Below are 27323 nucleotides of genomic sequence, written 5' to 3' on the forward strand. Positions count from 1 at the left end.
TTTCATAAATTAGCTTTCCATAAGATCCAACTTAAAAGAATGATTCTCCAGCAGCATTAAGTACCTGTTTTGATTTAAAAGAACTGTGAAAACATTGACATCTTTACACATTGCTGTGCCATTAAACAAGCTTCCTAACATATCTGTGACTTCATTTAGTTCATTTGTAATGGTGCAAATTATAATGCAGTGAGTTTGATTGGTTAGTTTTAGTGTTTAGTCTAAATTGTCGTAAAGCAAAGGCTCCACTAAGTTAGGTTGGTTAGTTTTTGTGAGTTTAAATAAAGGTAATCCCCACTAATTTAGTTATCTCTAACCAACCAACTATTAATATTTGGTGAAAATTTTCACCAAGAGTGTTTTACTTAGTAAGTGAATTAGTCTGTTGGTTGGTTATAGTATTTAGTGCACATTTTAATATAGAGAACCCCCAATGTGTTAAGTAGTTAGTTACTTAGTTTTAGTTAGATTTGGTGCAAAATTTAATGGGAAACTCCACAAATTTAGTTGGTTGGTTTGTTCACAATATAATCTATATAATATATAGTGTTGCCTTTCAACAACTTACACATCCCAGCATAAATGCTCGTGTTATTAATATATATGAAGCCCCAATGTGTTATCAAGCTAGTTTTAGTTAGTTTGTTAGTTTGTTGGATGTTATCATTAATATCAATGATTTTTTGAAAAATAATATTGGGTAGGCTACAACATTGAATGGGAAACCCCCGAATATGTAGTTGTTCAAATATAAGAAAGTGAAGCCCCAATTGTCACAAACTGCTCTGAGACACAAAGATTGAGGATCCAAATGCAGTTTATTTGAGTAATCCAGAATTGTAATCAAACACAGGCGAAGGGTCGAGCACAGGAAGGCAGTCCAAACAAACAAACAAACAAACAAACAAACAAACAAAACAAACAAGGGTCAGAGGCAAAAATCCAAGAATCAAGAGACAATGAAACCAGGGAGAATGCTCAGAAATGCAGTATAAATACTAAACAAGACTTCGCAGGGAATGAATGAGTGTACATGGTTAAATAGGCTGAGACTGACAAGGTAATGAGACACAGGTGGATGCAATCAGGGATGATGAGACCAGGCAGTGAGTTATGGGAAATGTAGTTTATGAGGGAATGACAAAAGTCTATAGTGCAATAGTGCCCTCTGGTGGCTCTCAAGGGCACTCCAGCTGGTGACTGTTACATCAATGTGTTACCAAGCTAGTTTTAGTTAGTTACTTATGGCGCTTTTCCACTGCATGGTACGGTGCGGTACGGTGCGGTACGGCTCGGTACAGCTCACTTTGTGGCGCTTTTCCACTGCATGGTACGGTGCGGCTCGCTTTAAATGGTAGCCTACCACCTCTGTTGAAGTTCCAAGAGTACAATACTGATACTAAAATGTGACGTGAAAACACTGCAGATCACTGATTGGTCAGACAGAATCGTCACTAACAGCGTCATTGTATTTGCGACATGAGACACCAAACCCGCTAGATTTAAATAGCCAGTAACAGCCACCGCTGTAGCACCTGTTTTTAAATTACTTGCAAAAAAAAAAAAAAAAGTAAAAAAAGTAATAAAAATAAATGGCTGAATCGTGTTCAGTGGACGAAGTGCAGACGTTCCTCTCATTGGTTGCCGCAACTATAACAATCAGTTTATAATCCCACCCACTTTGAAGCGGTGTTACCATGCAGTGGAAAAGCAAACCGAGCTAAAGCGAACTGTGCCGTACCATGCAGTGGAAAAGCGAAGCGAGCCGAACCGACCGTACCGCGCCGTACCGTGCAGTGGAAAAGTGCCATTAGTTATAGATAGATAATATAATTAATATCAATGTTCTTTTTTAAAAACATTGCAACATTGAATGGGAAACCCCACAAATTTAGTTGGTTGGATTGTTCAAATATAATAAAATATAATAAAGTGAAGCCTGAGTGTGTTACCAAGCTAGTTTTAGTTAGTTAGATAATTTCATTAATATAAATATTGCTCTTTACTTGCTTAATATTGGGTGTGGGGAAACCTCACAGATTTAGATAATTTTTTTTATATTTAGTGCAATATTTATTAATACCTCTACAAATTTAAATAGTTGGTTTGTGCGATTTTTAATTAAGTGAAATTAGTTAGTTAGTTAGTTAGTTTATATCACTAATATCAATACAGTTTTTTTGGTGCAACTATTCATGAAGTAAAAACAGATTTTAGTTAGTCAGTTGAGGAGTTATCCTTTTTACTTTTAGTTACTGGTGCAAATGTTCATAAAGCATTAAGCAAGCCTCTCATAGGCGGATGGTGAACCAACTCTAGGGTAAGGCTATATGCAAATCCTAAAAAAAAAAAAACATTTAAACAGAATGTTATGAAATAGTTACGTGTTGTCTTTCAACAACTTATATCCCATCATAAACGCTCGTGTTATTAAAGTGGTTATGTTCACAAACCACTATAATTTAAACAGGCAACTAGGCCTATATGCGTGATTTGGCATATGGCAGCCTGTTCGAATAATAAATAGCCTATTTATTGCCCTAACCTTACCTAATGCAGCACAACATGCGTTTAAAAAAATAAAATAAAAACTATTCTAAACAGATCGCCTAGAAAGCGCGCGCTTTTATAATCACTAGACTGTCACTCATTTTAATTCATCGAGATCTCACAAAGTTCTGCTAATCGGTTAAGCTGACTGTACAATAAATATCCTATTTAGCCTACATAATGTCTAAAAAAATTGTGACACGTTTAATTATAACGAGAGTATTTGAGTGTGCAGATCTCAACACTGGACACAAACTTAAACACGTATGATTGGCCATTGCGTTCAAGAAATCATCAGAAATGTTTGTGATTGGCTACACTGCTCATCGCTGCAAAAATGTAAATAGAAAAACCCATTTATATTAGTTTCGACGCTCTCAAGAGCACAATCACCAAATATGTTTATCAGTTTATGACGCGAGTATTCGCGAGCGATTAAAATTCGGAGTTCAGCTCGTGCACTGAACATAACTCCGGTGTTTCAGCGATTACTAATCAGCGCCTGGCCGTTGCATTCATGGCCGTTGATTGGCCGTTGCATTCGTAAGCTCAACAGAGTCGTGTGTGATTGGTCATTGTGTGCAACGCTAAAAAACACATAAAAACATATGATGCAGCATGAGCAGATTTAAATTTAATGCCGCAATTGACACTTTTCATTTAATTTTCATTTTCACTTTATTACTAGATTTAGTTTAAATGTGCAGGTGCATTTTTGTCCAAAGCCCCCATTTCACACGCTCCACCTTTGCAGAGCTAGTTAGATGCTAGTTAGTTTGTTCACAGATTACTTACCCACTGGGAAGGGGAAAGATGATTTAATAATATAAACAACTCTCCATACTGTAATTCGTCAGCCTATGACAGACTAATAAAGCTCACACGTCAGCGCCACATTACACACATTCACACAGACTGTTTAAATCTCCACTGGACTTCAGTGTTCTCAGAGTGTCACGCATCCTCAACCCAACAGCAGAGAGAGAAGCACCTGGGAAGACTTGTCTACATCAGGTTTTATTGGATCTCAAATTTGGAAAATCAGCTGATTTGAGGAGATCAGGGTTATCATTTCAATCACAGAGGAATCAAAGGAATCAACTCAATGATTATCATAGACGAAAGGAAAGAAAACAAAGAGGAGCAACAGCTTCCAGTTAAAGACACCAGTGTCAAGCTGGCAGGCCAAGAGAAAAATCCAGAGGTTCAGCATGGGGTCCAGCACCGGGAGAAGCAGGTGAATGGTGACGGCCCCTTAGACTCCTCCACCAATGACAAAACGGTGCGAGCCGAGCTGGACTGGACGGTGCCCATGTGTGTGCACCTGCCTATTGAAGTTCTGAACCCTGACCAGGCTTTTCCATTCCTGAACACTACACTGGCTGACCTGGGCATTGAAGAGTGAGTTTAAATTTACAGATGCAGTTTTATCTATTTCATTTTGGGTGAAATATTCCATTAATATCTTGATTTCTCTATGTGTACCCAGATCAGCGGTGAAGGAGCGTGTGGTGTGGGTGGACACTAAGCGCACACGGGTGAAGGGGAAGTCAGGGAAGCTGAAGAAGGAGAAGGAAGTGACCGTTCTGGAGGTTCGTGTGAAAGCGCAGCATCCTGGAGAGCGTCAGAGTCAGGAGATTCTCTACAGCACCGAGTCCCACACCGACCGCTCCTTCTGCAGAAGCGGGGTGGACATCCTCCCGTGGAGACACACACAACCAGGTGAGACATGGAGGAGCTAAACCAGTTTTAACTGGCAAACCACATTTCATTTTACACTTTTGTTGGATCAAAGGAGAGTATCAAGTTAATATTCCCAGGCAGGGTAATTATTATTAACTAAAACTAAGGGTACATTTACAAGACAACGGTGTATTAAAAGCGGAAACGTTTTTCTCCTTACTACTTTTCGTGTACAGACGACAGCGGTCAAAATTATCCCCATTCAAATGGATTCGCGAAAATGTCTAAAAACACTGTATGATGATGCCAGGCTAGTAGTTGGCGATGTCACTTTGTAAAGAAACGCTATGCGCCTATAGACTGAACAAGTAAGATGCATGCACATGATGTCACCGGTTTCACAAACTAGCGTTTTTGTAGTTTACATGGAGATGATAATGCTATCGTTTTCAAAAACTTGCATTTCCAGGCCCCCAAAACACTGTTGTCATTAACATTACATTAGCACAGCAGGGACAATTTAAACAACTATAGCCGCGTTTTCAACGAAATTACACGGAACAATTTTCCTCCAGACCTGTTGCTTTCTGCGTTTCCACCGCGGTCTAAAGTACGGTGAAGATTAGGCAAATTAGTCCGGTGACGTAGGACTGCACGCACCGCAACAGATTTGTAAAAATGGTTTTAAAAAAGTTTAAAAAAATGCAGCTTAACGTGTTCTGAATCGATTTTTAAAGTTCATTGAACTTCATATTCAGTAAAGCAATGGTGTTACAGTTACCTAAAATTAAACAATTGAAAATAATTTTTATTAATTGAAATAAAGCTGAAATATAAAAAATAAACAAAAACAAAAAGAAATATGAAAGAAAAACTTGTCACATTGGCAACTAACTAAAATAGGTTAGATACAAAACAAAACTCAATAAAATGACAAAAGCACCTAACAAAAAAATAAAAAATAAAAATAAAATAAACACTGAAAATATAAAGAAATAAAGTCTAATACAAATTATAGTATAATAATATACACTATAATAGTATAAAATACTAAAACACCTTCAGTAAGGTTGCTGTATTTTACAGCAGTGTTTCAGTTGAAATCTCATTAAGATGATGATTTTTCCAATGGCATTTGGCTGCACAGATTGATTTGTTCTGGCAAGTGGGTAATAGTTTCATTAAGTAAATTCTTCTAAGAAATGACTTTAAGTAATAGGCTTCCGGCACACATGAAATCGGCAACATGCACCCAAAAATCAATATTAACACTGCATAGTCAAGAAAGAGGAGCCATGTTAAATGCAACCAAACTGATTGCATTGTATATTGTTATTGCCGACTTCTATTGCACAAAAATGCTTCATCTCCACACTTAATTACAACTAGTATTACTACAATCCAGCTGAAGTGAATTTCATCAGCATTTTTTCAGTCTGTCGGTGTCCATTAGGCTGCAGTGTCAGGGCTTGCAGTAATATAACGCTTCATTCCTGACCGTTAGCTAACAGATGACAGCTGCAGATCAGTGAGGTGAGCTAACATAACGCTCGTGGCTGCTGAGTAAGTGTGTTTGGTATTCGCACGCTCAGCACACTCTCCTGCGTGTTTGTTGAACGATTGATATTCGCTTTCTCCCTCGACATACCAATTTCCCAACCTCAAAGTCTTCTGGGTTTGTGTGTAGAATTTGTCTGATGCACATTAAAATAACCTACTGTATAAACATGGCAATTAATATTCTTGTGTCTCCCCCCCCTCCCAGCGGAAAATGAACTCCAGCCGGTGGAAATGACTCTGGCCTTGGACTCAGTGTCACAGTCCAAGTCCAAATGGCAGAAGACAGAAGAAAAACGAGACTTGGCAAGCGAGGAGTGATTGGAAGATGTTTGACAGCTAGGCTAAAGCAATCTAACACCTTACACGATACAGAAGACTATTTCCATTTCAGGTTCTGGACGTTTTAAACTTGTGCAAGACAGTCTAAATTTTATGTGCTTTGCTGCAAGTGAAGGATTCTTCATTTTATTTATATTAGGTGGCAGTATAACTAAAGTTTGTGGGTAATGTTCAACAAAAAAAGGTTTCAATCTCTTGCTATTTTTGTATTTTAGAATAATCAGCATAAATTTCATCAGTGACCGCTTTACCTACACAAACTATTACCTATATAAAATCTATATCCATCTACTTCTAAAGTTTGGGATCATGAAGATTTTTTTTTTAAAGAAATGTATACTTTTAAGCAGCAAAGAATAATTAAATTGATCAAAAGTGACAGTAAATACATTTATAATGTAACAAAAGATTTATATTTTAACAAATGCTGTTCTTTTAAACATTCTATTTAAAGAATTCTGGAAAAAAATGAATCATGGTTTCTATAAAAATATTAAGCAGTACAACTGTTTCAACATTAATAATAATAATAAATGATTATTGAGCAGCAAATCAGCATATTAGAATGAATTTTGAAGGATCATGACACTGAAGACTGGAGTAATGATGCTGAAAATTCAGCTTTACCATGACAATAAATTACATTTCAAATTTATTAAAATAGAAACAGTTATTTAAAATTCTAATAATATTTCACAATTTTTTATCAAATAAATGCAGCCTTTAAAACCATTTAAAAAATCTTACCGACCCCAAACTTATAAATGGTAGTGTATCTGTGTTGGTTTAATTTGCTGATGCATAAAATGATATTACTGATGCAATAAAGTTAAAATGATACAGAATGAGGTATAATCTAATTCTGGATAACAAGTTCAACATATTCATGGAATATTCCCAGGACACACATACCAGAAATAAAGAAACAACAGTGAACAATTCATAGAAATATATTTCTTTCACTGCAAGGGCAATTCAAAGCTTCACACTCAAATAAGCCAGAATTTCATGGAATATTCAATATAGATGGGAAAGCAGCAGATTCATTGAGACAGAGACAAATAATAAAAGAAAAAACAACAACAACAAACAACAACTCTTAGTAAAACAAAATAAAAGTAACAAGAAGTGAACTTTGTAATAAATTAAGAGGAAATGGTCTCAATGTCTCTGCTGCAGTGCAGAAAGCAGAGTACGCCAGTGAGCGCATGTTCTGCTAACTGTCTCAGCCCATTTATAATGTAATAGAAAAAAATCTATCAGTTTGGCTGGCTTTCACAAGAGTGGAAGGCCTTCTGGAAGGGGAGGGGATAGATACTTTGAATAAGGGACAGGTGTTATGATTGAGTGACAGCAATGGTCATTTTGTTTCTCTGTTCATCAGGAAGTGACATTACCGCACTTTCAAATTCCTGAGTGTGTTGCTGGGCTAGACCTCGGAGCAGCATGAGCAGGCTGTTTTGTGTTTCTAAAAGAATAAATATGAGTCAAAATAAAAACGATGAATTCTGAATGTCATTCATAATATAAAATTAAAAAATTCTAATGGTATAAACACTTTCTTACCATTATCAACATCCTTCATGCCCAACAGATGAGCGGCAGCAGATATTATTGGCCTGAGCTGACTAACAACCTGGAGTGAGAAATAAAATACAATCAGTCCATTGACAGGACAAGATTCAATAAGGAGCTGTGAGCCGAGCATGCTGGGAGTGAAAATGAGTTTTTACCAGCACAGGGTTGTGAGAGTAGAGGAAGGTGAGGCAGCTGTAGATGGTCTTGTTCTCCTCCATGTCCTCTTTCAGAGGGAGACGAGCCACCAGAGCAGGAAAGACCTGCGAGAAAAGGGTAAAATGGGTATTATAACCATATATATGTTTGTTGTATCAACCAAAACTCTGACCAGGGCTCGACATAGCCTTTTCATGTGCTTAAGTAAATTGGTCATTCACTTGTCCGAGTAAAATAGGATTTTTTGTGTGTTGTAATTACAATTTATACTGAAGCAATATTCTCATCAGTCTTCAGTCAGCTTTGACATATTTAACTCTGCCTATTTATGATATTTTAACCTTTATAAAGGGCATTTTTCCCTAATCGTTTCAAATAAATCTTTCATTTTAAATTCTTAAATTTGATAAATAAATTAAATTATAATAACGAGACACTATAGGGCTGATACCAATCCAATTAAATAATTTACACTGAAAAATTACAACTGCAACCGTTTTAAATATTTTTTGAATATACAAATAAGTAGGGGTGTAACGATACACAAAACTGACGGTTCGGTACGTCCCACGGTTTTGACGTCTCGGTTCGGTTCGGTTCGGTTCGGTTCATTTAGGTGGAGTGGGGGGTTTAGAAAGCTAAAATTGTTTTTGTTTTTAAACAGATAATTTAATTAACAAATTGTGTCCTTGTCTTTAAATTAATTCAATTACAAGTAAACGTTTCGCAAGGATAAAACTAATTATCTGCTAATGCTGTAAACTATATAGGAGCCCTTACTTGCACATTACTATAAAGCTTAACAACAGAGCCAAGACTTTTAGCCTAAATTCAGTTGCTATTTATTTTTAGATATAATAATAATCAACACTCAAGTAACAAATTGTATGAAAACATGTAAACTGCACATAAGGCAGTTTTTACATTAACATATGTTTTTACTCTAATTTATTATTGAAATATAATAATTTACACAGTTGCTGTCATTTTCATGACAGATATTTTAAACATACATAAAATAATCAAGATGTCATTAACAGGTTAAGTAAAATATAATATATAGGCTAATATAGTGCATTTATTTAGTGAAAGAGTTCATTTCCTTAGCAAACCAACAAGCTGTGGACACTGAATGACTTGCCTGAGGTAAATAAAGCTATGTGAAAAAAGAAGCGTTTTATTGACATATTTCCGCTGTTGAAACACTGACTGAGCGATTACACGAGTTATGATGCCTTTCAGTAAGTATACTGTATCTTTCAACATACCTTCAGGTGTCCATTCATGTTTATTCTGTAACTGAGGAAGAGAATCGCGTTTACTCGCGCTCCGCGCTGCCGCTTGAAATGAGGAGCCTAGTAGCCTACGGTGATCTGTCACGCCACATCAAAGAGCGCCAAAACGACATTTAATGTTTGAATTTCGTCATCAAATAGACAGAATTTGAAAGATTACACCTTGCTTATTATCGAATGTAACAAAACACTTATTGCGATTAAATGTGGTTAATGGTGGTTAGGCAACGCTGTATTCGTTGTGTACACATAAGACATGAGGTCCAATGAGCCGGGACAGCAGGGGGCGGGGCAGCAGGGGGCGGGGCGGGCGTGTTCGGTACGCCATGAGAGTATCGCGATTCGTATCGTGGGTGGTGTATCGCGGTTTTTCGGTTCGGTTCGAATATCGTTACACCCCTACAAATAAGAAATGTTGGAAAGAATGATACTTTTAAACACGTATCTAAACCAGCAGTAGGTGGCGGCAGGTGACCGTCTTAATGAGTGAGTCATTGAGTGATTTATTCAAATAGCTGATTCGTTCAGGAATGAGGCAGTTGTTTATGAATGGTCATTGAATCCTTGACTCAACCGATTCGTTTAAAACGCGGAATGATTCAGTAATGAAAACGCGGTTAAGTGTTCCTGTGAGCTGCATTATGGTTCTGCATAACACATGAGAGTAAACCTCATTGGTTCTTGCTGAAGCTCAAACGTGCTGCTTAACACGAGAATGAACCTCATTGGTTCTCATGCGTCAAGCGAACATGCTTGAGCTTCCGTTTATCTTCATTTGTGTTTCGAAGATGAACCAAAGTATAAGGAACAACATGGAAGGGAGTAAGTGAATAAAAAAAAATGTATGCTAACTATCTAGTGGTCGACCGATATTGTTTTTTTGATGGCCGATGCCGATATCTTAGAGAGCAGGGTGGCCGATGGCCGGCATAAAGCAGATATTTTTATATATATTATACATATGAGCATATATATATATATATTTATTAGGGCTGGGGGAATTAACGCGTTAATCTTTGCGATTAATTTGAGATGTTTAACGCGTTAAAAACGCAATTAACGCAGCACTTTTTTTTTTGCCTCGTTTTAATGATTTCCTGTTGCGGCTCCTATTGAAAAGCCCGAAAATATGCCGTCCCGCCCCTCGATCAGGTTTCATTCTCGCGCAGCTTTCATGAGCGGGTCTTTTCCGCTCTGTGTGTGCGCCGCCGCACTCTCCGTTCCGTGTGTGTGTGTGTGTGTCGGCGCGCTGCGCTCTCTGCTCAATGTTCTGCTCTGTCGTTAAAGGCCCAAACACTCCAATCATGTACCGATCACGCACTGGAAAAGCAAAGTCTGCTCAAATAACGTGAAATTTCTCTGTAGACTTCTGTTTGCTGAGCTGGTATAGTCATGCTGGGCAACAATGGTAAAATAACCTGCTCTGATCACATGCTCTGGTAATAATAGCTTTGTAGGACTATATTTTATTTTGATTAGTAAAAAAATTTTTTTTTTTAAATCTGTTAAATTGATTATTGAAAAAGAATAATACATTGATATATTGATGTTTAATATTATTTTAATATAGGGCTATTTTCTGTTCCTTTTTTTTCCTGTGTTGTTTCATTTAATTAGGTGATTCTAAGTTTAAATATTGATTATTACAAGCTTGGGGGAAATGCAATTAATTGCAATTAATTACAGCAAATTGTGCAATGAATTAGTTTAAAAAAAAAATTATCGATTCCCAGCCCTAATATAAATATATATATATATATATATATAAAAATGCATTAGAAAACAAATCCTTTAAACAAACATGCTTATTCTTTAGATGGCAACTTCTTGAATCTGCAATCCTTTAACAGTATTTTTCAATAAAGTAATTGTTTAAAAATATATGAATATGTGAATAAAAAGGAAGTAAACACTGTAACAGGGCACTCAGTAATCTGGTAATTCCGTGCGCACTGGTAATCATATTTTTTTAAATAAAGCCAAGGTAACGCTAATTTTACATACAACAAATAGTGAAAACGATATGAATATGACACAGTGGGCAACTGGATATTGCACAGCATATTTTAAAATTAAAGTCCCTGTAAAGTCAAAATTAAGTATGTGTTCTGATTTTGTCACACCACAGAAAAATGTGTTATTAGACACCCAGCCAAATTTGAATGATAAAAAAGCAGCGAAGTAAATAAAATAAGCTATCATAATCTTGAAAAAATGAGCAGTGGTCTCTGCTCTCAAACGCAGGGGGCGTGTCCGCTGGCTGCGCTGAAACCACGCCCACTCGCGGGAAAGTTGACTCGCGGGCACGCACTGCCGATGATGGCACCAGTTGTCGGCGCGACGGGAGGATGAAGGCCGAGGCGGGAGATAGTCGGCTCAGCCCCATTCTCCAGTAACAACGGATTATCAGTGAATTCCAGTTGTCTCTGACGAAAGTTTATAAAACTATCCTGTGTAAAATGATCACTACAGAGGCGGGTGTTTGTGGTGATCCTCAACTCTCCATCAAGGTGGCTTTTCACAAAATTAATCCACCTCTTGTTGATATGATCATTGTTCGGAAATTTAAATAAGGACACCAATCTGTTTTGTAAGTGATCGCATCCAGGTAATATGCATTTCCGTGACGAAGGCATAGCTAGCTAGCAAACTGTAGGCTGTAGTAAATAATACTGACTGTAACTCGCGATTGAGCGGCGAACTGATAGGGGAGGGGGCAGCCTCAGTGGCTCCAGTGCGTCATCGAGCCCCCGTTTTAGCCCCGCCCAAAAAATCCGGAACACAGCAATGGTGAAAAACTGTTTAACGGTCTAACGCCACAATTCAGTACTTCACAGTTCACAGTCTTTGTAATATGTTTTAGCAATACATTTCTAACATTTATAATGTGTTTAGAATTATTTTTTTTTATTGCCTTTACAGGGACTTTAAGGATTTAAAGTTTTTTTTTTATCACGTTTCTTGTGAAGCTGATCTTCTGTTCACATTCACTCACTTCGCTCAGACCGACAGTCACTCGCAGTGACACGTTTATGCAGGCTACAAATGCACACTTCACAAGATATCACAGCTGGATTCGATTAAATCTGCAAGGTTTGTGAAATTAAATGTTTATTAGATATTCAGATATTTGTTTAAATTATGTAGATGTGCATTTGCTGAATGTTGACGGTAAATGATAAAAGTATTTTAACCTGATTGTTTGCCTTTTCTGTAACAAATAATATAAAAGCAACACTTTACTTTTTCGCATACCATTTACTTTCTTTTCCGTCAAAATAAAAGTCTGGAGCGGCGTCAAAATAAAATAAAAATCCAACACATTGGCCAATCAGAAACACTTATCGTCCGATGCCGATATTTTAAAAATGCCAAATATCGGCCGACATATCTGTCGACCACTAGAACTATCCCTTTAATAATATAGATACTAAAATGAAGACAGAAGTGACCTGCTCGAGTGGGACCCCCTCCACGTGGCTCATGATCATCCTGCACAGGGCAGCACACAGGTTGTCAATCACTCTCAGGTCAGACTCTTTACAGAGTAGGTTGGAGAAGAGAGATAGCATCATGGGGTAATCACTGAAGCACCGGGGTTAAGGTTAACAGAGCCATGGAGATCTGAGAACAGGTACACATGCACAAAGGGATCTGTGAAGGATACGAGGCAACGATGGGTCCGGCGGCCTGTGCGAGAGCTCCCAGTGCATACACACTGTTATTGCGCACTTCTGCATCACTGTCCCTCACTCCAGCCACAAGCAAAGGCAGGAGCCGATTGGACAGCCGACCAGCAACCGCCCTGCCTCCAGCCACACCCGCCAATGAGTGCAGGGTTTCACCAATCGTACCAACAGAGAAGGAGCGGTCTGCCTCCGTGCATGAGGATTTCTACAAAAAACAAAACAAAAAACACAGCACAGAGTAAAAAAGGGTGATGCTAGAAATGGTCAAGAAATTTACGCATTTAATTTAAGTATTTTATTAATTTCATTTTGTTAAAGAAATTTAACAATGAATTAATAATGTTAGATTAATAAAATAAATTATGTTCTTTTGAACTTTCTATTAATCAAAGAATCAATGAAAAAGGTATCACAAATTCCACAAAAATATTAAGCAGCACAACTGTTTGTAACATTCATAATAATAAGAAACGTTTCTTAAGAAGCAAATTAGCATATTAGAATGATTTCTGAAGGATCATGTGACACTGATCACTGGTAATGACTGCTGAAAATTCAGCTTTTCCACCACAGGAATAAATTACATTTAAAGAAAATGGTCCCCCTGTGGTGAAAATCAAGCTTTTAATGTTGTTTATTTGTCTATGTGGTGTTTTTAATATGCTTTAAGATAAATCATGTGCAAATTCATCAGTCAACACCATTGCTGAGTATTTTCTCCTTAAAGGGACATTGTGTAGGAATTTCTCCCATCTAGTGGTAAAATTGTATTTTGCATTCAAACGAATAATGCTCTCCAGCGCCTCACTTTTTCAAATGCGCGTTGCATCTACGGTAGCCGTTATGTACCTAAAAGCTATGACAGGATGTCTTATAATAGCACTTCGAGTTTTTCTTCGGGTGAACATGTTTGTTATTTAAAACAAAATGAAACTTGAAACAACGAAAAAAAGAATGTTACAGTATGAACTACTGACTGTCAAAAACATTAACTATGGTAATTAGTAGTAATGCCTTCTTTACTCGTTATATTTTTTGAAGTATGTGCATTGTTAGATATCATCATCATCAGAGCCTTCTCTAACGTTACTTTACTCAATAGCTGCTATTCATCAAAGAGCCTGTTTAACTTTTAACTATAAATGTTCGACTGTCTATATAATAAAGTACACAACCAAGCAATGAAAAAAAAGCTTGTAATTAAGACTGTAACATTGACTTACCTGTCGAGAAGAAAGCAGGCAACTTCAGGGTCTCTTTTGAAAGCTTTCTCCTGCATTAGCTATCCTGACAGTAACCCTTGTTTTTGTAATCTCCGGTCACGTTTCCTTTTACGATCTATTTTGGACTTTTTCGACGACGAGGACTCCTTATCCTGTGACTCATATGTATGTATGAATGAACGGTGTATAAATAACCGTGCAGTGCAGCCTTTTAAACTTGCCGCGGCAGTGACAAGCGCCTCTCACTGCTCTGCTCCTCCGCTTCTGCTGGCTTCAGTCACGTGACGCTGGCTCTGAACGAAACGCGTTGTGGAAACGCGTTGGCCTAGTACTTTTTGTCCCTCTCTGCTATTATAGTTTTTCAAGATGGCGGAACTACATGGAAGCCTCCGTGGACTTACCCGTCCCATGTATATAAAGATAATAAATTCTTTGTTTACGAGGATTAGTCTGAACATTGGCATAGGTATTTGTACACCATTGAGGGCATATTTATGAATAAAAATATAGATTTTAGATAATAAAATACCTAAAAAGCTACACATTGTCCCTTTAAAACTGCAGTGAACCAACGATGGGTTCACTGCAGTTTTAAGGAGAAAATACTCAGCAATGGTGTTGACTGATGAATTTGCACATGGTTTATCTTAAAGCATATTAAAAACACCACATAGACAGTCAAAACACGGTTTGAAATCGCTGGTGTTTCTGACATCACAAGCTATCTTGTAACCAATCACGTCAACGTGTGATTGTCAATGAGTGGATCTCAAACTATGAGTTTTAAGGGATAAAACTATTGACTACAGGGGACTATTTCACATTACCAATTTTTTTATCAAATAAATGCAGCTTTGGTGAGCATAAAAGACCCTACATTTTTTAATGGAAATATATTTCACATATTTTTGTAGTTTTGTTTATTATAAAATATCACTTAAAATCAATTTCCATTTAAGAAAGAGTAAAGCAAACTTTAATTCATGATGGAAATATTGACTACAACTAAAAGACATCTAAAAAAAGAAAAAAACTCACTTAGCAAAAAAAAAATAAAGTATATATACTCCTATATCACCTGTGCCTTAATTTAATTCAGTCATTCATTCATTTCAGGAGAGCAACAACATATCTAGTACATTTCTGCAATGCATTACATTGCTTTAATTTAAAGTAAAATATTTAATTCATTCTCAAATGCAAGTCGCATCACGCTCTGTCTAAGAGACTGCCGATTGATGATGCTCTTGATTTGAATAGGCCTTAAAGTATGACCTTCATCTGTAAATGCAGAATGAGAGAATTAGAGACTCACTGCTTTGCTCATGATGAGGGGCAGAAGGTCATTGAGGTGAGGGTAGAACGTCTCAGCCGGTACAGCCGAGGCTAAAACAGGAATCCCTTCACCGGCAAACTCCTGCAGCATGGCATCATACTCCGCCTGAGACACAAACACTCAATTATTCCACTGTCACAGTCCTTTTAGGTTAATTGTATCATTGCTGACAGTGAACTGTGACTAAATGATAAAAACTGAAATGCTCAAATAAACACCTGCTGCTCGTCATCATCTGCTTCATCCCCACCTACATCCTGACACACGGTCTGAGCAAGACAGAAAGAGAAAATGAGATCACAAGCATAAGAAATAACCAGCCACCCCCTTATGACTGCAGACTTATGTAACACCTTGAAGAAGTGAGAATAAGCTGCTGTTTGAAGCCAGTTTGTGTCAGCGCTATAATTCATTTAATTATTCGAAACCAATTTTTTTGACAGTATAAGCCTTTTTCTTGGCTTAAAATAATTACAGAGGATGATTATATACAGTTTTTCTACTGCCTTATACACATTCCTTTTTGGTTCTCACAACACACAAGCTACGTTCAGACTGCAGGTAAATATGGGCCAAATCCGATTTTTTTGCTCATATGTGTTTTTGTCATGAGAGTGTGAACAGCACAAACCACAGTGAATCTTATCTTTCAATTCTGATTTGTGCCACTTCCATATGTGGTACTACATCTGATACAGGTCAGATGTATTGCAATGCTTCTAAAAGTCTAAACAGTCACTCATAACGGAATTCATGCGACTTTTACATCACTAGATCAACATTCGTCACAATTCTGCACTCATGGGAGTCACTTCAAAGATTTTACATGTCCAAAGTTATCGAGACAGTTGCGAAAGGTAGTCAGTGGAAAGACAGTGATGTTTCAGAACCAATAAGTATTACAGTGACGGCTCTATATAAAAGCAAAACTCTTTTTTCGTATATTAAAAAAATAAAAATAAAATAATAATAATAATCGGATCTGAGCAGTAAGGCTTGCAGTGAGAACGTAACCAAAATGACTTCATAAAATGATGTTAACCGTTGATCATGTTACTTCTTAACGTGTTTTTGATCTCATTTATCTAATGACAGTATATTATATCATACATGAAGTGGCTGTACTTTTATAAGTGTAAGGGGACTTTTAAATGTTTTTATATGTACTTTATGACGGAAAATAGAAAATCAAATATTGATAAAGGAGTTGTAGTTAGTGCTATATTTTTGGATTTTAAGAAAGCTTTTGAAACTGTAAATCATGATATTTTGCTTTCTAATATTGGAGTTCCACAAGGATCTATTTTAGGTCTATTGTTGTTTAAAGGAACACTCCACCGTTTTTTGAAATAGGGCTTATTCACCTTCTTTCCTACATTTAGATAGGTGGGCAAATGCATTTTTGTCTCAGTGCATGCATTGTTTTAGTTTGACAGGGTCGGTGCTAGCTTAGCTTAGCATAATGAATGGAATCCTTTGTTGCCAGCTAGCATGTCCTGAGTAAAAGTGATATAAATTTTTTTTAAAAACCACCTAATTACTTCTTGTGGCCTGCGTATTCACAACAAGTACAAATAGCGATGCAGATTAACACTAGACGATTTCCTATGCAGATATTGACTTGGGACTATATTAGGGGGAAGCACAGGTGAAGCACTGCTACTTGGGCGCAGAGATATCACGCCCAAGTAGCAGTGCTTCGCCTGTGCTTCCCCCTAATATAGTCCTTAATATATAAGTCAATATCTGCCTAGGAAATCGCCTAGTGTTAATCTGCATCACTATGTGTACTTGTTGTGAATACGCAGGCCACAAGAAGTAATTAGGTGGGTTTTTTAAATTTTTTATATCACTTTTACTCAGGACATGCTAGCTGGCAACAAAGGATTCCATTCATTGTGCTAAGCTAAGCTAGCGCAGACCCTGTCAAACTAAAACAATGCATGCACTGAGACAAAAATGCATTTGCCCACCTATCTAAATGTAGGAAAGAAAGTGAATAAGCCCTATTTCAAAAAACGGTGGAGTGTTCCTTTAATATGTCTACCACCATATGTTATTTGTCAAATTAATGCTGATCATGTTGTTATGCATGTACATGAAAAAAGTTGGGCTACAAAAATAATCCCAATGTCACAATTACTTGCTAAATCATGTTTACATCTTAATGTTGAGAAAACAGTTTGTATGTTCTTTACCAAAAGGGCATATCCTGATGTTAAAGCTGAAGAGTTTGTCCAGGGACAGAATTTTTATCAGATAATATCTGATCAGATAACAGTATTCATTTCAGGGCTTGATACCCAAAGAGGTCTTAAAATGAAATCCTGACCTTTTTCTTCAGTACGTCTTTGATGGCGTTACTTATTTCAGCCAGTCTCCCTGGAGCCTGCAGTGCCTCCCCCTGGCAGGATTTAATCACAGCATTCATGGACTCCAGTACAGCCATCACCACCTGTCTCTCTCTATCTTGTCTCACCGCCTCCAGAAAACAAGGCAACACCACCTGCAACAGCTTATGCAGAGCTGGAGAGATATAAAGAGAGATATGTAAGAGTTGATCAAAGGATTCAGGGTAATTGAAAACTACATTGACTGCAGCTCATTTAATGAAGAAGTGGGTGGAAAGGAAACGATAAGAAGTGAATGAATGGTCAGAGTTAAAAGTTAATCCTCTTGACAAGTGGCGCTCCTAATTCTTTCTGAGACATCATTAATGAGACAGACACAGAACAGATGAAAGGAAGCAGAGAGAGCATGATGTGAATATAAAGGAGAGTGCAAATGAAAAATCAGAGACATGTAGATGCGAGTACCAGAGGTGGGAGGTTTGAGCTAAATCTTCTAATGGTAACAGTATACATAAAAAAAAATTTTTTCTGGAAATTCAACTCGAAAATGTTTCATTCATACAAATAAGCATTACTATATAGTTACGGAAATAATCTAGTAAATCCATCTTATTTTATCAAGTTATTTAACTCGATTGACAGAAACCAACGGATATTACTTCATTCTAATGATAGTCAAACAATGTATTACATACTTCAAGATAGATGAATTGGTATTTACTAGAGAAATGGCAATAACTGTATTCTTTATTTAGTAACAGTAAAATGTAATTATACTAGACAACCTAAATTTACCAAAATATAGTAAAAAATAAAATAAAAAAAGAAATGTATATTTATATATATATATACACACATTTTAATATTACACATAAAACATTACCATACAGAAGTTTGTGGTCTGTAAGTTTTCTTTTTAAACCATTTTTACCAACTGACACACTGCTACCATCCCTCACTAAATGTGGCCATACTGCCCAGACCTATTGTGTAGAGTTGGTTTTAACGTACCCTGGTGGTTAGCCTCTGTTGGGTTTTCCTTCCACACTTTGTGCTGAGCTCGGCAGAACTGGCCCATGGCACCAAAGGCAGCTCTCCTCACATCCTCATGTGGGAACTAATGGATGCACAAGCACAAAAGAGCACAAACATCAGTAACTCAGCATTATGTGCAAGCACTCATGAAACCACAAGCACGGCACCAGTCACTCACATCACTGAGCTCAAAGACCTGCTGGAAGCTGGACTCCAGGAAGGGCTGGAACGCCACTCTGAGAGACAGAAAAATAACCTGGATTCTAAGAACTGTGTTTTGTACCAAAACGAAACATTTAGTATACTAACCAAAGCCACAAATTTGAGGGAGATTAGTATCAAGAACTACTTTCGTGATACAATAAAGCCCAGCCCAACATTATATCCTGCTCATAAATACGCTACTGTGGAAGTGTAGTTTGTTGTGAATGCCAGATCCAAGAGAAATTGAGCATTACATACCCTTCAAACGTTCAGTGGCAGTTTTAATGAATTTGAAACAATTCTCTTCTGCTCACTAATGCTGCATTTATTTGATTGTTTGATTGATGCAATTTAAAATAACTTTCTATTTTAATATATTTTAAAATGTAATTTGTTCCTGTGGAGTAATGATGCTGAAAATTCAGGTTTGCCATCAGTCTTCAGTGTCACATGATCCTTCAGAAATCATTCAAATATGCTGATTTGCAGCTCAAGAAACATTTTGATCAATCGAATCAAAGTTGAAAGCAGTTGTGCTGCTTAATATGCGTAATTGGAGAACAGCATTTATTTGAAATAGAAACCTTTTTTTTATCAATTTAATGCATCCTTGCTAAATAAAAGTATTAATTTGTTCCAAAGATAAAATCTTAATGGCCCCAGACTTTTGAATGGTAGTGTATATGCACCTAATATAAGCCTCTTGTTTGTAAATGCAAATGCATGACAGTTTGTGTGCATTATGTAAAACATGCCTCATTACCCTGTGTTGAAGGCGATTTCACCCAAAGCATCACAAGCATCTTCTTTCTCATCTATGTAAGCATTTTCCACGCTGAATCTGTGAGAACGGAGGGAATCCTGATTAATGCTCTTACATAAGAGAACACTAAAGAGACAGAATGAGAGAGACATAGACATACCCTGCAACATCACTGTCATCAATCTCAGTTTCTTCCTCTTCATCTAAAATGACATCACCCTCTTCACCTTCATCATCATCTTCGTCATCCAGGAGCACAAACTGTTTGTCTTCCTCCAAATGAGTCTGTGAAGTGGATAGGAATATTCAACCTTGGGCGTCATAATACTGACGCTTTTGACATTTCGTCTACATCGAACGCACATGGCACCCTTTAGCGTCAATATGAGACGCACAGAGCTTTGTTCGGTTATGGGTAGGTTTAGGTCTAGTGTAGGGATAGGGTTAGACCGCTAGGAGGCGCCTTCTGGCCCATTTCTATCTGAGTCTCATATTGACGCTAAAGGGTGCCATGTGCGTTCGATGTAGACGAAATGTCAAAAGCGTCAATATATGACGCCCTAGGATGAGAACGGGCTGGAATATTATAATAATTATAATGTACAGAAGATGATCTGTGAGTAAAGTCCAACACTGACCATCACACCCTCTGTGGATCTGAGTGACAGCAGCATCACCGTGGTGATGGAAGTTAGATGAGGAGTTAGACAGTCAGGACTCATTTCAGATAAAGCAGAGAATAAGCTATACCTGGAGAGAGAGGCAGAGAGAGAGAGAGAGAGAGAGAGAGAGAGAGATTCTGAATGCAATCTGCTTAAAATTCAGCCTCAATCTTCCAAAAACTGACAACAATGTTATCAATTTAAAACGTATATAAAACCTAAATAAAAACAAATAGAACAAAAAATAAATAAACCGAACATAAATAACAAATCTGACAACAATTGTCTCAGTTTAAATAAACCATGCTTTAAAAAATAAAAAATAAAACAAATAAATATATAAAACAAACAAATAAAACAGATAAATAAATATTTATTTTCAAGTTGGTCCAAACAAACAAATAAAGTTGGAGTAACCAAACTGGTGACACCCCTTCCCAAAAAAAAAGGCTTTTTTAAAATGAAATGTGGAATTTCCATTCATAGAGCTGACAAATTGAATGTTAGGATTTTTCCATTACTTTCCCTATGAATCTTCCCTTTATAGTGTCTATAAATGCACATAATTTTCAGAGCAGACATAAAGGATTCCAGAGGTCATACGTGCAACGGCGCAGGTCTGGATCATCCACTGCGTCTGTGAGGTTCAGACCTAACTGCACACACTCCGCTGCCAATGGACTAAACGCATCCTTACCAACAGTGCGGGCCAACACGGAAAGTGTGTCTATGAAAGATATACAGAGAAAAAGGAGTTATGAAAGACTAGGTTAGGCTGCGTGCCTCCTTTTGCATGATGATAGTTTTTACCTAGTGCCTGTGTCTGCAGAGCCCTCATCTCCTCTCTTGTGTCCGTCAGGAATCCCTTCAGACTCTCAATAATTGGAGGAAAGTAAGGCAATAGCATCTCCTTGGCTGCGTTAGCTGAGAAAGCAAGAGATCTCATAAGTCTGGGCATTACTATAACAGCATAAAATTATGTGTTAATGGAAGGATGAAGTTACCGATTGCTCCGATTGCACTGACAGCTAGCTCTTTCAGTTTAAAGTTGTCTGCATTGTTAAGGGCTGACAACATGGTTTCCATTAGAGTGGGCAGATAAGGCTCAATTTCTTGACCTGATCATGAGAAGAATGAAAAGGAATAAGAGAGAAGGTTAGGCAAGGGTGAAGGGCAAGAAAGAAATAAACAAGATAATTTAATACAATATTAAATCAAACAAATAAATAAAGTATATTATTTTGATAAAGCATTTATAATTATACAAATCTACAAAAAATCTTGAAAGGTACATATTTAATTGTGTCTGCATTCTAACCTAAGTTCTCTAAGAAGTTTTCTAAGGCATAGAAGGCCTTCGTCATGTGTCCGATTTTGGTCTGATTCACCGCCGACAAGTATCCATGCAACAACGGCATCAGTTCAGCATGGAATTTACTGACATCTGGCTGTGAAAGACAAATTAACTCTTTAAACTCAAACCAAGCAAATTATTAAACATAAAAGGCATAACGTATTGATAATTTTTTTTTTTTTTAAGTCTTGACGTTTCAGTCTGACCTGCAAGTGTTCAGAAAACTGGCCAAGGGCAAAGAGCGCTGCACTGCGGACCACCTGGTTATTGTCCGATAGACTGCTACACACTGTTTGAAGCATGGATGACAACATCCTAACACATACACAAAGGAAAAAAAATGCATTTAGCTGACTGCTTTTTTGTGCATTTGGAAATTCTGTGCAATGAATTTGGCTAGAAATCTGTGTATAATTGTAAAGTACAGCTTACTTGGTGCGGATGTGATCTGCACAGCCCTCGGCCAGCACTGCCATACACATGAGACCCCCCTTACGCTCATACGGGTTCTCACTTGACAAGCAAGCCTGAGTGAAAGGCATCTGCAGGACACAAAATCACAAATACATTTTAATAAAATCACTGGATTGAGTCTACTTTTTTCTATTATGGCCAATCTTTACAATAAGTGTTTTTGTTTACTAACCAGCTGGTTGAAGAGTTTTTCTGGTGGCATGTGAAGAGCCATTGTGTCAATAACCTTCAGGGGAACACATATGCAAGATAGTTATTTGAACATGCAAGAGAGTGACAGTATAGGGCAGTGTTTCTCAACCGGTGGGTCGTAAGACTGTTTTAAGTGGGTCATGGTGTGTGTAGTAAAATAAACAACAACAATAACAACAACAAAAGTAATTATTTTACTGATGTAAGACTTTTATTTTGAAAGACGAGTTTGAAAGCTGTTCACTTTTCTGTCAGACGCAGTGCCTGAGAAAATGGAGTTGCCCTGACTCAGTATCTGGGGCCCGTTTCAATAAGGAGGTTCAACCAACTCTGAGTTAAAACTTGAACTCTGAGTTGACTTACCCTGAGATGGTAAACTTTCGGTTTCAGAACAGCTGAATTAAGTAAGTTCAATTAACTCTGTGCAGGTCGACTCTGAGTTAAGCGCGCGCACCACGACTATGAAAAGCCATGATCAATGGAGCTCTGAAAGTACGATTCACCATGTCAACAGCACGCGACAAAAAGACATCTGCATACTTCCGAGTCAATATTTAAGTTTAATTCTTACTAACTGTAATTTATTAACAAAAACTAGTTTGTGACTGCTATTTAACAGCCTTACCTTATACTGTTTATTCATCAGTGTACTGATGGTTGAACACTTTAAAGATGGACGGTACTTGTGTGTGTCAACCATTTTTGAGAAATAAATACTTGATTCATGCCTGGTTTCACAGACAAGGCTTAAGCCTAGTCAGAGTAAAATGCATGTTTGAGCTGTCTTAACTGAAAGCAGCTTAAACTGGCATGTCTTAAAATATATCAGCGCCATTGTTTTGTCTCAAGATACACACCAGTGATGTCTTTTTTCTAAGACACATTTCTAAAAGCCATTTAAATGTCCTAATTGAACTAAGGCCTAATCCTGGCTTAATCTAAACACTTTCTGTGAAACCAGGTCTCAAATTCCTACAAAATTGGGTTGTGGCTTAATGACAATGGGAAAATATTGAGTAAGAGAGATAAAGCATGTGAAGAGACCCACCTGAACAGCAAAGTGTTTGGGATTCTCACTGTCGCCCTCAGTATCAGTTTCCTCATCCTCTGGGTCCTCTTCTCCAGGAGGCGGCGCTGCACTCAAGATTGGAAACACTACTTGCAGGATTGGCTGCAAGAGTTTATGCTTTAATACAGCCTAGAGAACATATAAAAAAATCAGAAGTGCTTATTAGAAGTAATAATTTAAATCACACATCCATTCATGATTGAGTCTACTTTGAAAGCTGTGTGGACACGACTGTGTTTGAGACAGAGTGGATTGCGGAAAATTAAGTATACCCCGGGCCCTTAGTAGGAAAAGCAAAGGCAAGAAGTGAGAGTTACCTTGTTTTTAAGTCTGATGAGACCAGCGATACATGACAGGGCTTTTACACGCAAAGAATCACTAAGGGAGACGTCTGCACTGATCTAGAAGAGAGAACATAAACTTTCTTACCCAATGGCTCCAAATCAACATAATCCCTTTGAAGAAGTGTGGACAAACCTCAAGGCAAAACTGGACAATTTCAGCAATGTGTGGGACAATGATGGAAACCTCGCTTTCCATCAGCTCATCTAAAACTTCCATTGCTTCGCTGGCCTGGTCCTTAAAAGAACAAAAAACAAACTTATGAGATAAAAATTTAAGTTTGAAGGAAGGTCAAAGCCATTGGGCCACTTAAAGGTTCATAAAGGCAAACTGATCAATCAAGCGACGCAACTCACACCGTGATTAGCACATCATTGAGTAACATAATGGAAACAGTGATTGGAGCATTACCATACGAACACAGCAAGAGTGTTATCAAAGTGTCCTCACCTGGTCTGCCTGAATGAGGTGTTTAAGAGCAATGAGCAGTTTAGGGATCAGAGATCGCAACAGGTTCTGAAAGAGAGAAAAACAACATTTTGAACATGCTGAATGTAGCATTAAACACTCATTCTTATATCCAAGGGCAAATTACAGCAGTCAGAGGAAGCAGAACAGACCATCTCCTCTGTGCCGGTGTAGGTTGTGATGGAGGTAAGGGTGAGAATGCAGTAGTAGAGAGCTGTAGGATTGTTCAGGTCTTGGAGAATAGTCCCAAACAGCTGGAGAAGTTCCTTGTAGTGGGGTTTAAAGGGCTCTGGGTTTGATCCCACCACCTTACTGAGCAATAAAAGACCCACCTGAACAGAACAATTAATTTATTCAAAGTGTTGTTTTTTTTTGTGGTGTTTTGTATGACAAGAATGGTACAACAGTGAAAAATAAAGGGAATTTCTTTTATTAATCCCCTCCAATTCCAACTAACTCAAATGGACAGAGAATCAAGCAAATAAAAGCTAAATAAATAATTTAAAAAGACAGCATATTGCTTAAAAGGATAGTTCACCCAAAAATTAAATTCATCATTTACTCAACCTCATGTTGTTCCAAACTTTCTTCTGTTGAACACAAAAGAAGATTTTTGAAAGAATGTTGGAAACCAGTCAGTTGACAGAATTTTTTCTTCTTCTATGGAAATCAAAGGGATACCGTGAACCTTTTGATGACCAACAATTTTTCAAATATCTTTTTTTTAATGTTCAACAAAAGAAAAAAAACCTCATGTTTAGAACAGAGTGTGAGTAAATGATGACATAATTTTTTGGTGAACTATCCCTTTCACACAAATTAAATTCATCTCCATCATGTGCTGATGACAAAATGACTAATACAGTAATAACAAGTTTATTTTAATAAAAAGTCATATTCATTAATAAATATATAAATGTAATAGCCTATATTACGATTATATATATATATATATATATATATATATATATAAAAAAAGATATATATATATATATATATAAAATGTATTTCTTTTTCGATCTTTATAAAAACATTGTGATTTACTATTGAAATAATTATTAAAAATGTATAAATATTATCAGAGTCTTTGCAGTCGAGAATTTACTAAAAAGTACCAAGTTTTCGAACATTGTACTTCAAATAATACCATGAAAAACCATAGTATATGAATTTGATAAAGATCTAATATCATAAATGTACCATGGTAGTGACAGTACTTCTTTTAACAAGTTAAATGGGGCTACCTGTCTATCCTGTGGGTTATTGCTTTTAGTAGACTGGTTTAATAGGGTGAGGAGAGCGGGCCAGCGGTCTGGGGTCTCGTGTTTCACCAGGACGGCGCTCAGCTGAGAGAGAGAGTGACGAACTGTGTGTCTGAGGAATGGAAATAATAAAAGAAAATTAACACCTGCATGAAAAATTAAGCAAAATGTATACACCCTGGTTTATTAGTAATATCTGTTCCTTAAAGCTGACTATGGTAATACCATAATATACTACATAGTACAGTGTTAACGTAGTTAATTATCATACACTAACATAGTTTACATTATTACATCATGTATCATGGCACCACCAGACTCACTCTGTTTCTTGCTGTAAAGCCTGCAGCACCACTGCCTTCAGACTGAGGGAGCAGGATGAAATCATATGAATCACAAATCAGAAAACGTCCATCAAAATAGATGAAATTATATAAGTGAAAAATATATCCAAAACCTTTCTCGGTGGTCTGGACTGATTTTCTTCCAATGTTTTCGAACTCTCATCCTGAGCATCACTGCAGCGGACTGACGGACCTGAAGCAAGAATGATAACATTAAAGCAAGTCTTCGAGTAGGACTACGAAAACTTGACAAAGAATTAAATGAATAACCTTAACTTACCTGTGGGTTCTGAGATCCAGTCATGACAGCACACAAAGCAGGAATGATAGCTGGATCTTTAAATGCCTGTTTCAACTCAGCTGTGGCCTGATAAAATAAAATAAAATTACTCTCCTTGAACATCATCATGGGCTTAGAAAGTCCATGTAGAACAGTTAGTAAACCCCACAGAACATTAAAAGACATGTATTAATTAAACTATTCTTTACAGTTACACGCTGAAACGACCATTAATTCATATAATCAATATTAAATTAATAAAATATACCATAAAGTCTATTTTGGCACAGTATGACAGTTTCATATAACTTAAGTATCTAACGTTACCTGCTGAATCACAGCGTTGTCCGGTTCTGTCAGCCGCACCAGGACGCGCTCGAGCTCTTCTGACATCATTTCTACGTTCAACGTTCAAGTTATTTATTCAAAATTACCAAATAATCTACACCGACCACCAGACCAAATCAGATGATATGCAGTTGACAATATTCACACAATATTTGGTTCAGATGACACTCGTAAGAATATTAGATAACTATGTTAGTATCACATAAATAAACTGTCTTGTGGAAATATTATTTAACTGCACGAGCGCTTATGTGCGGAGTTCCCAAAGTTACCACGCTGGACAGAAGGAGAAAACGCCGCATGAGTTGGACGTTAAAGGGGCCACAGCCCTGAAAACAACCATGTGATTCAGACAGACATTTGACGGCAATATAACAACAGCGCCTGCTGTGGTAATGGAGGTCGAAATTCACTGTGCAAAGAAATCACGTTCTGAAAGAAAGATAAAAACTGTGGTTGAACCATGTGAAACTGTTGTTTGTGTGCCATTCAAGCAACAAAGTCTCTAAAGTTCTTCATATTTTGCTTCTGTTTGTTTTGAAGTGGATCATGTTTAGGCAGGCGGAAGCTTGCTAGAGATGGTGAAGCGCTAATGGGTTATTTGCATTTGAATCTCCGTCAGAAAGAGCTGCAATGGACAGATGGCAAACAACGATTATCATCACTGAGAAAACTGCACTACAGAAAAACAAGTAGAAAAATCTGAAAACAATAAATAGTACAAATAAGTGAGGAGGACTGCATTAAATTAATACATGTATACACA

The 27323-nt window shown here is 37.2% G+C and overlaps 2 protein-coding genes across 2 annotated transcripts; one reads left to right on the top strand and one right to left on the bottom strand.

Annotated features, from left to right (window-relative positions):
* The first annotated feature begins 1785 nt into the window (after positions 1–1785).
* On the top strand, positions 1786–7229 carry LOC309508842 (uncharacterized protein). The gene is made up of 3 exons (XM_082183326.1): positions 1786–3951; positions 4040–4272; positions 5999–7229. Exons 1-3 carry the CDS (start codon positions 3656–3658, stop codon positions 6109–6111), a joined length of 642 nt encoding a protein of 213 aa, XP_082039452.1. The 5' UTR covers positions 1786–3655; the 3' UTR covers positions 6112–7229.
* Positions 7067–26896, bottom strand: ipo4 (importin 4). The gene is made up of 30 exons (XM_082183312.1): positions 26537–26896; positions 26210–26296; positions 26043–26122; positions 25909–25950; positions 25568–25697; positions 24476–24655; positions 24306–24371; positions 23991–24092; positions 23831–23914; positions 23493–23642; positions 22425–22478; positions 22211–22320; positions 21985–22093; positions 21743–21872; positions 21429–21542; positions 21235–21348; positions 21028–21151; positions 20401–20512; positions 19923–20047; positions 19763–19840; positions 18974–19031; positions 18772–18877; positions 17742–17935; positions 15628–15678; positions 15389–15514; positions 12829–13055; positions 12614–12746; positions 7866–7970; positions 7699–7768; positions 7067–7600 (listed from the first exon to the last, which is right to left on the bottom strand). Exons 1-30 carry the CDS (start codon positions 26603–26605, stop codon positions 7470–7472), a joined length of 3261 nt encoding a protein of 1086 aa, XP_082039438.1. The 5' UTR covers positions 26606–26896; the 3' UTR covers positions 7067–7469.
* Positions 26897–27323: the final 427 nt, after the last annotated feature.

This window comes from Leuciscus leuciscus (assembly GCF_965113295.1).
Source record: "Leuciscus leuciscus genome assembly, chromosome: 11".
In the NCBI taxonomy this organism is placed as follows: domain Eukaryota; kingdom Metazoa; phylum Chordata; class Actinopteri; order Cypriniformes; family Leuciscidae; genus Leuciscus; species Leuciscus leuciscus.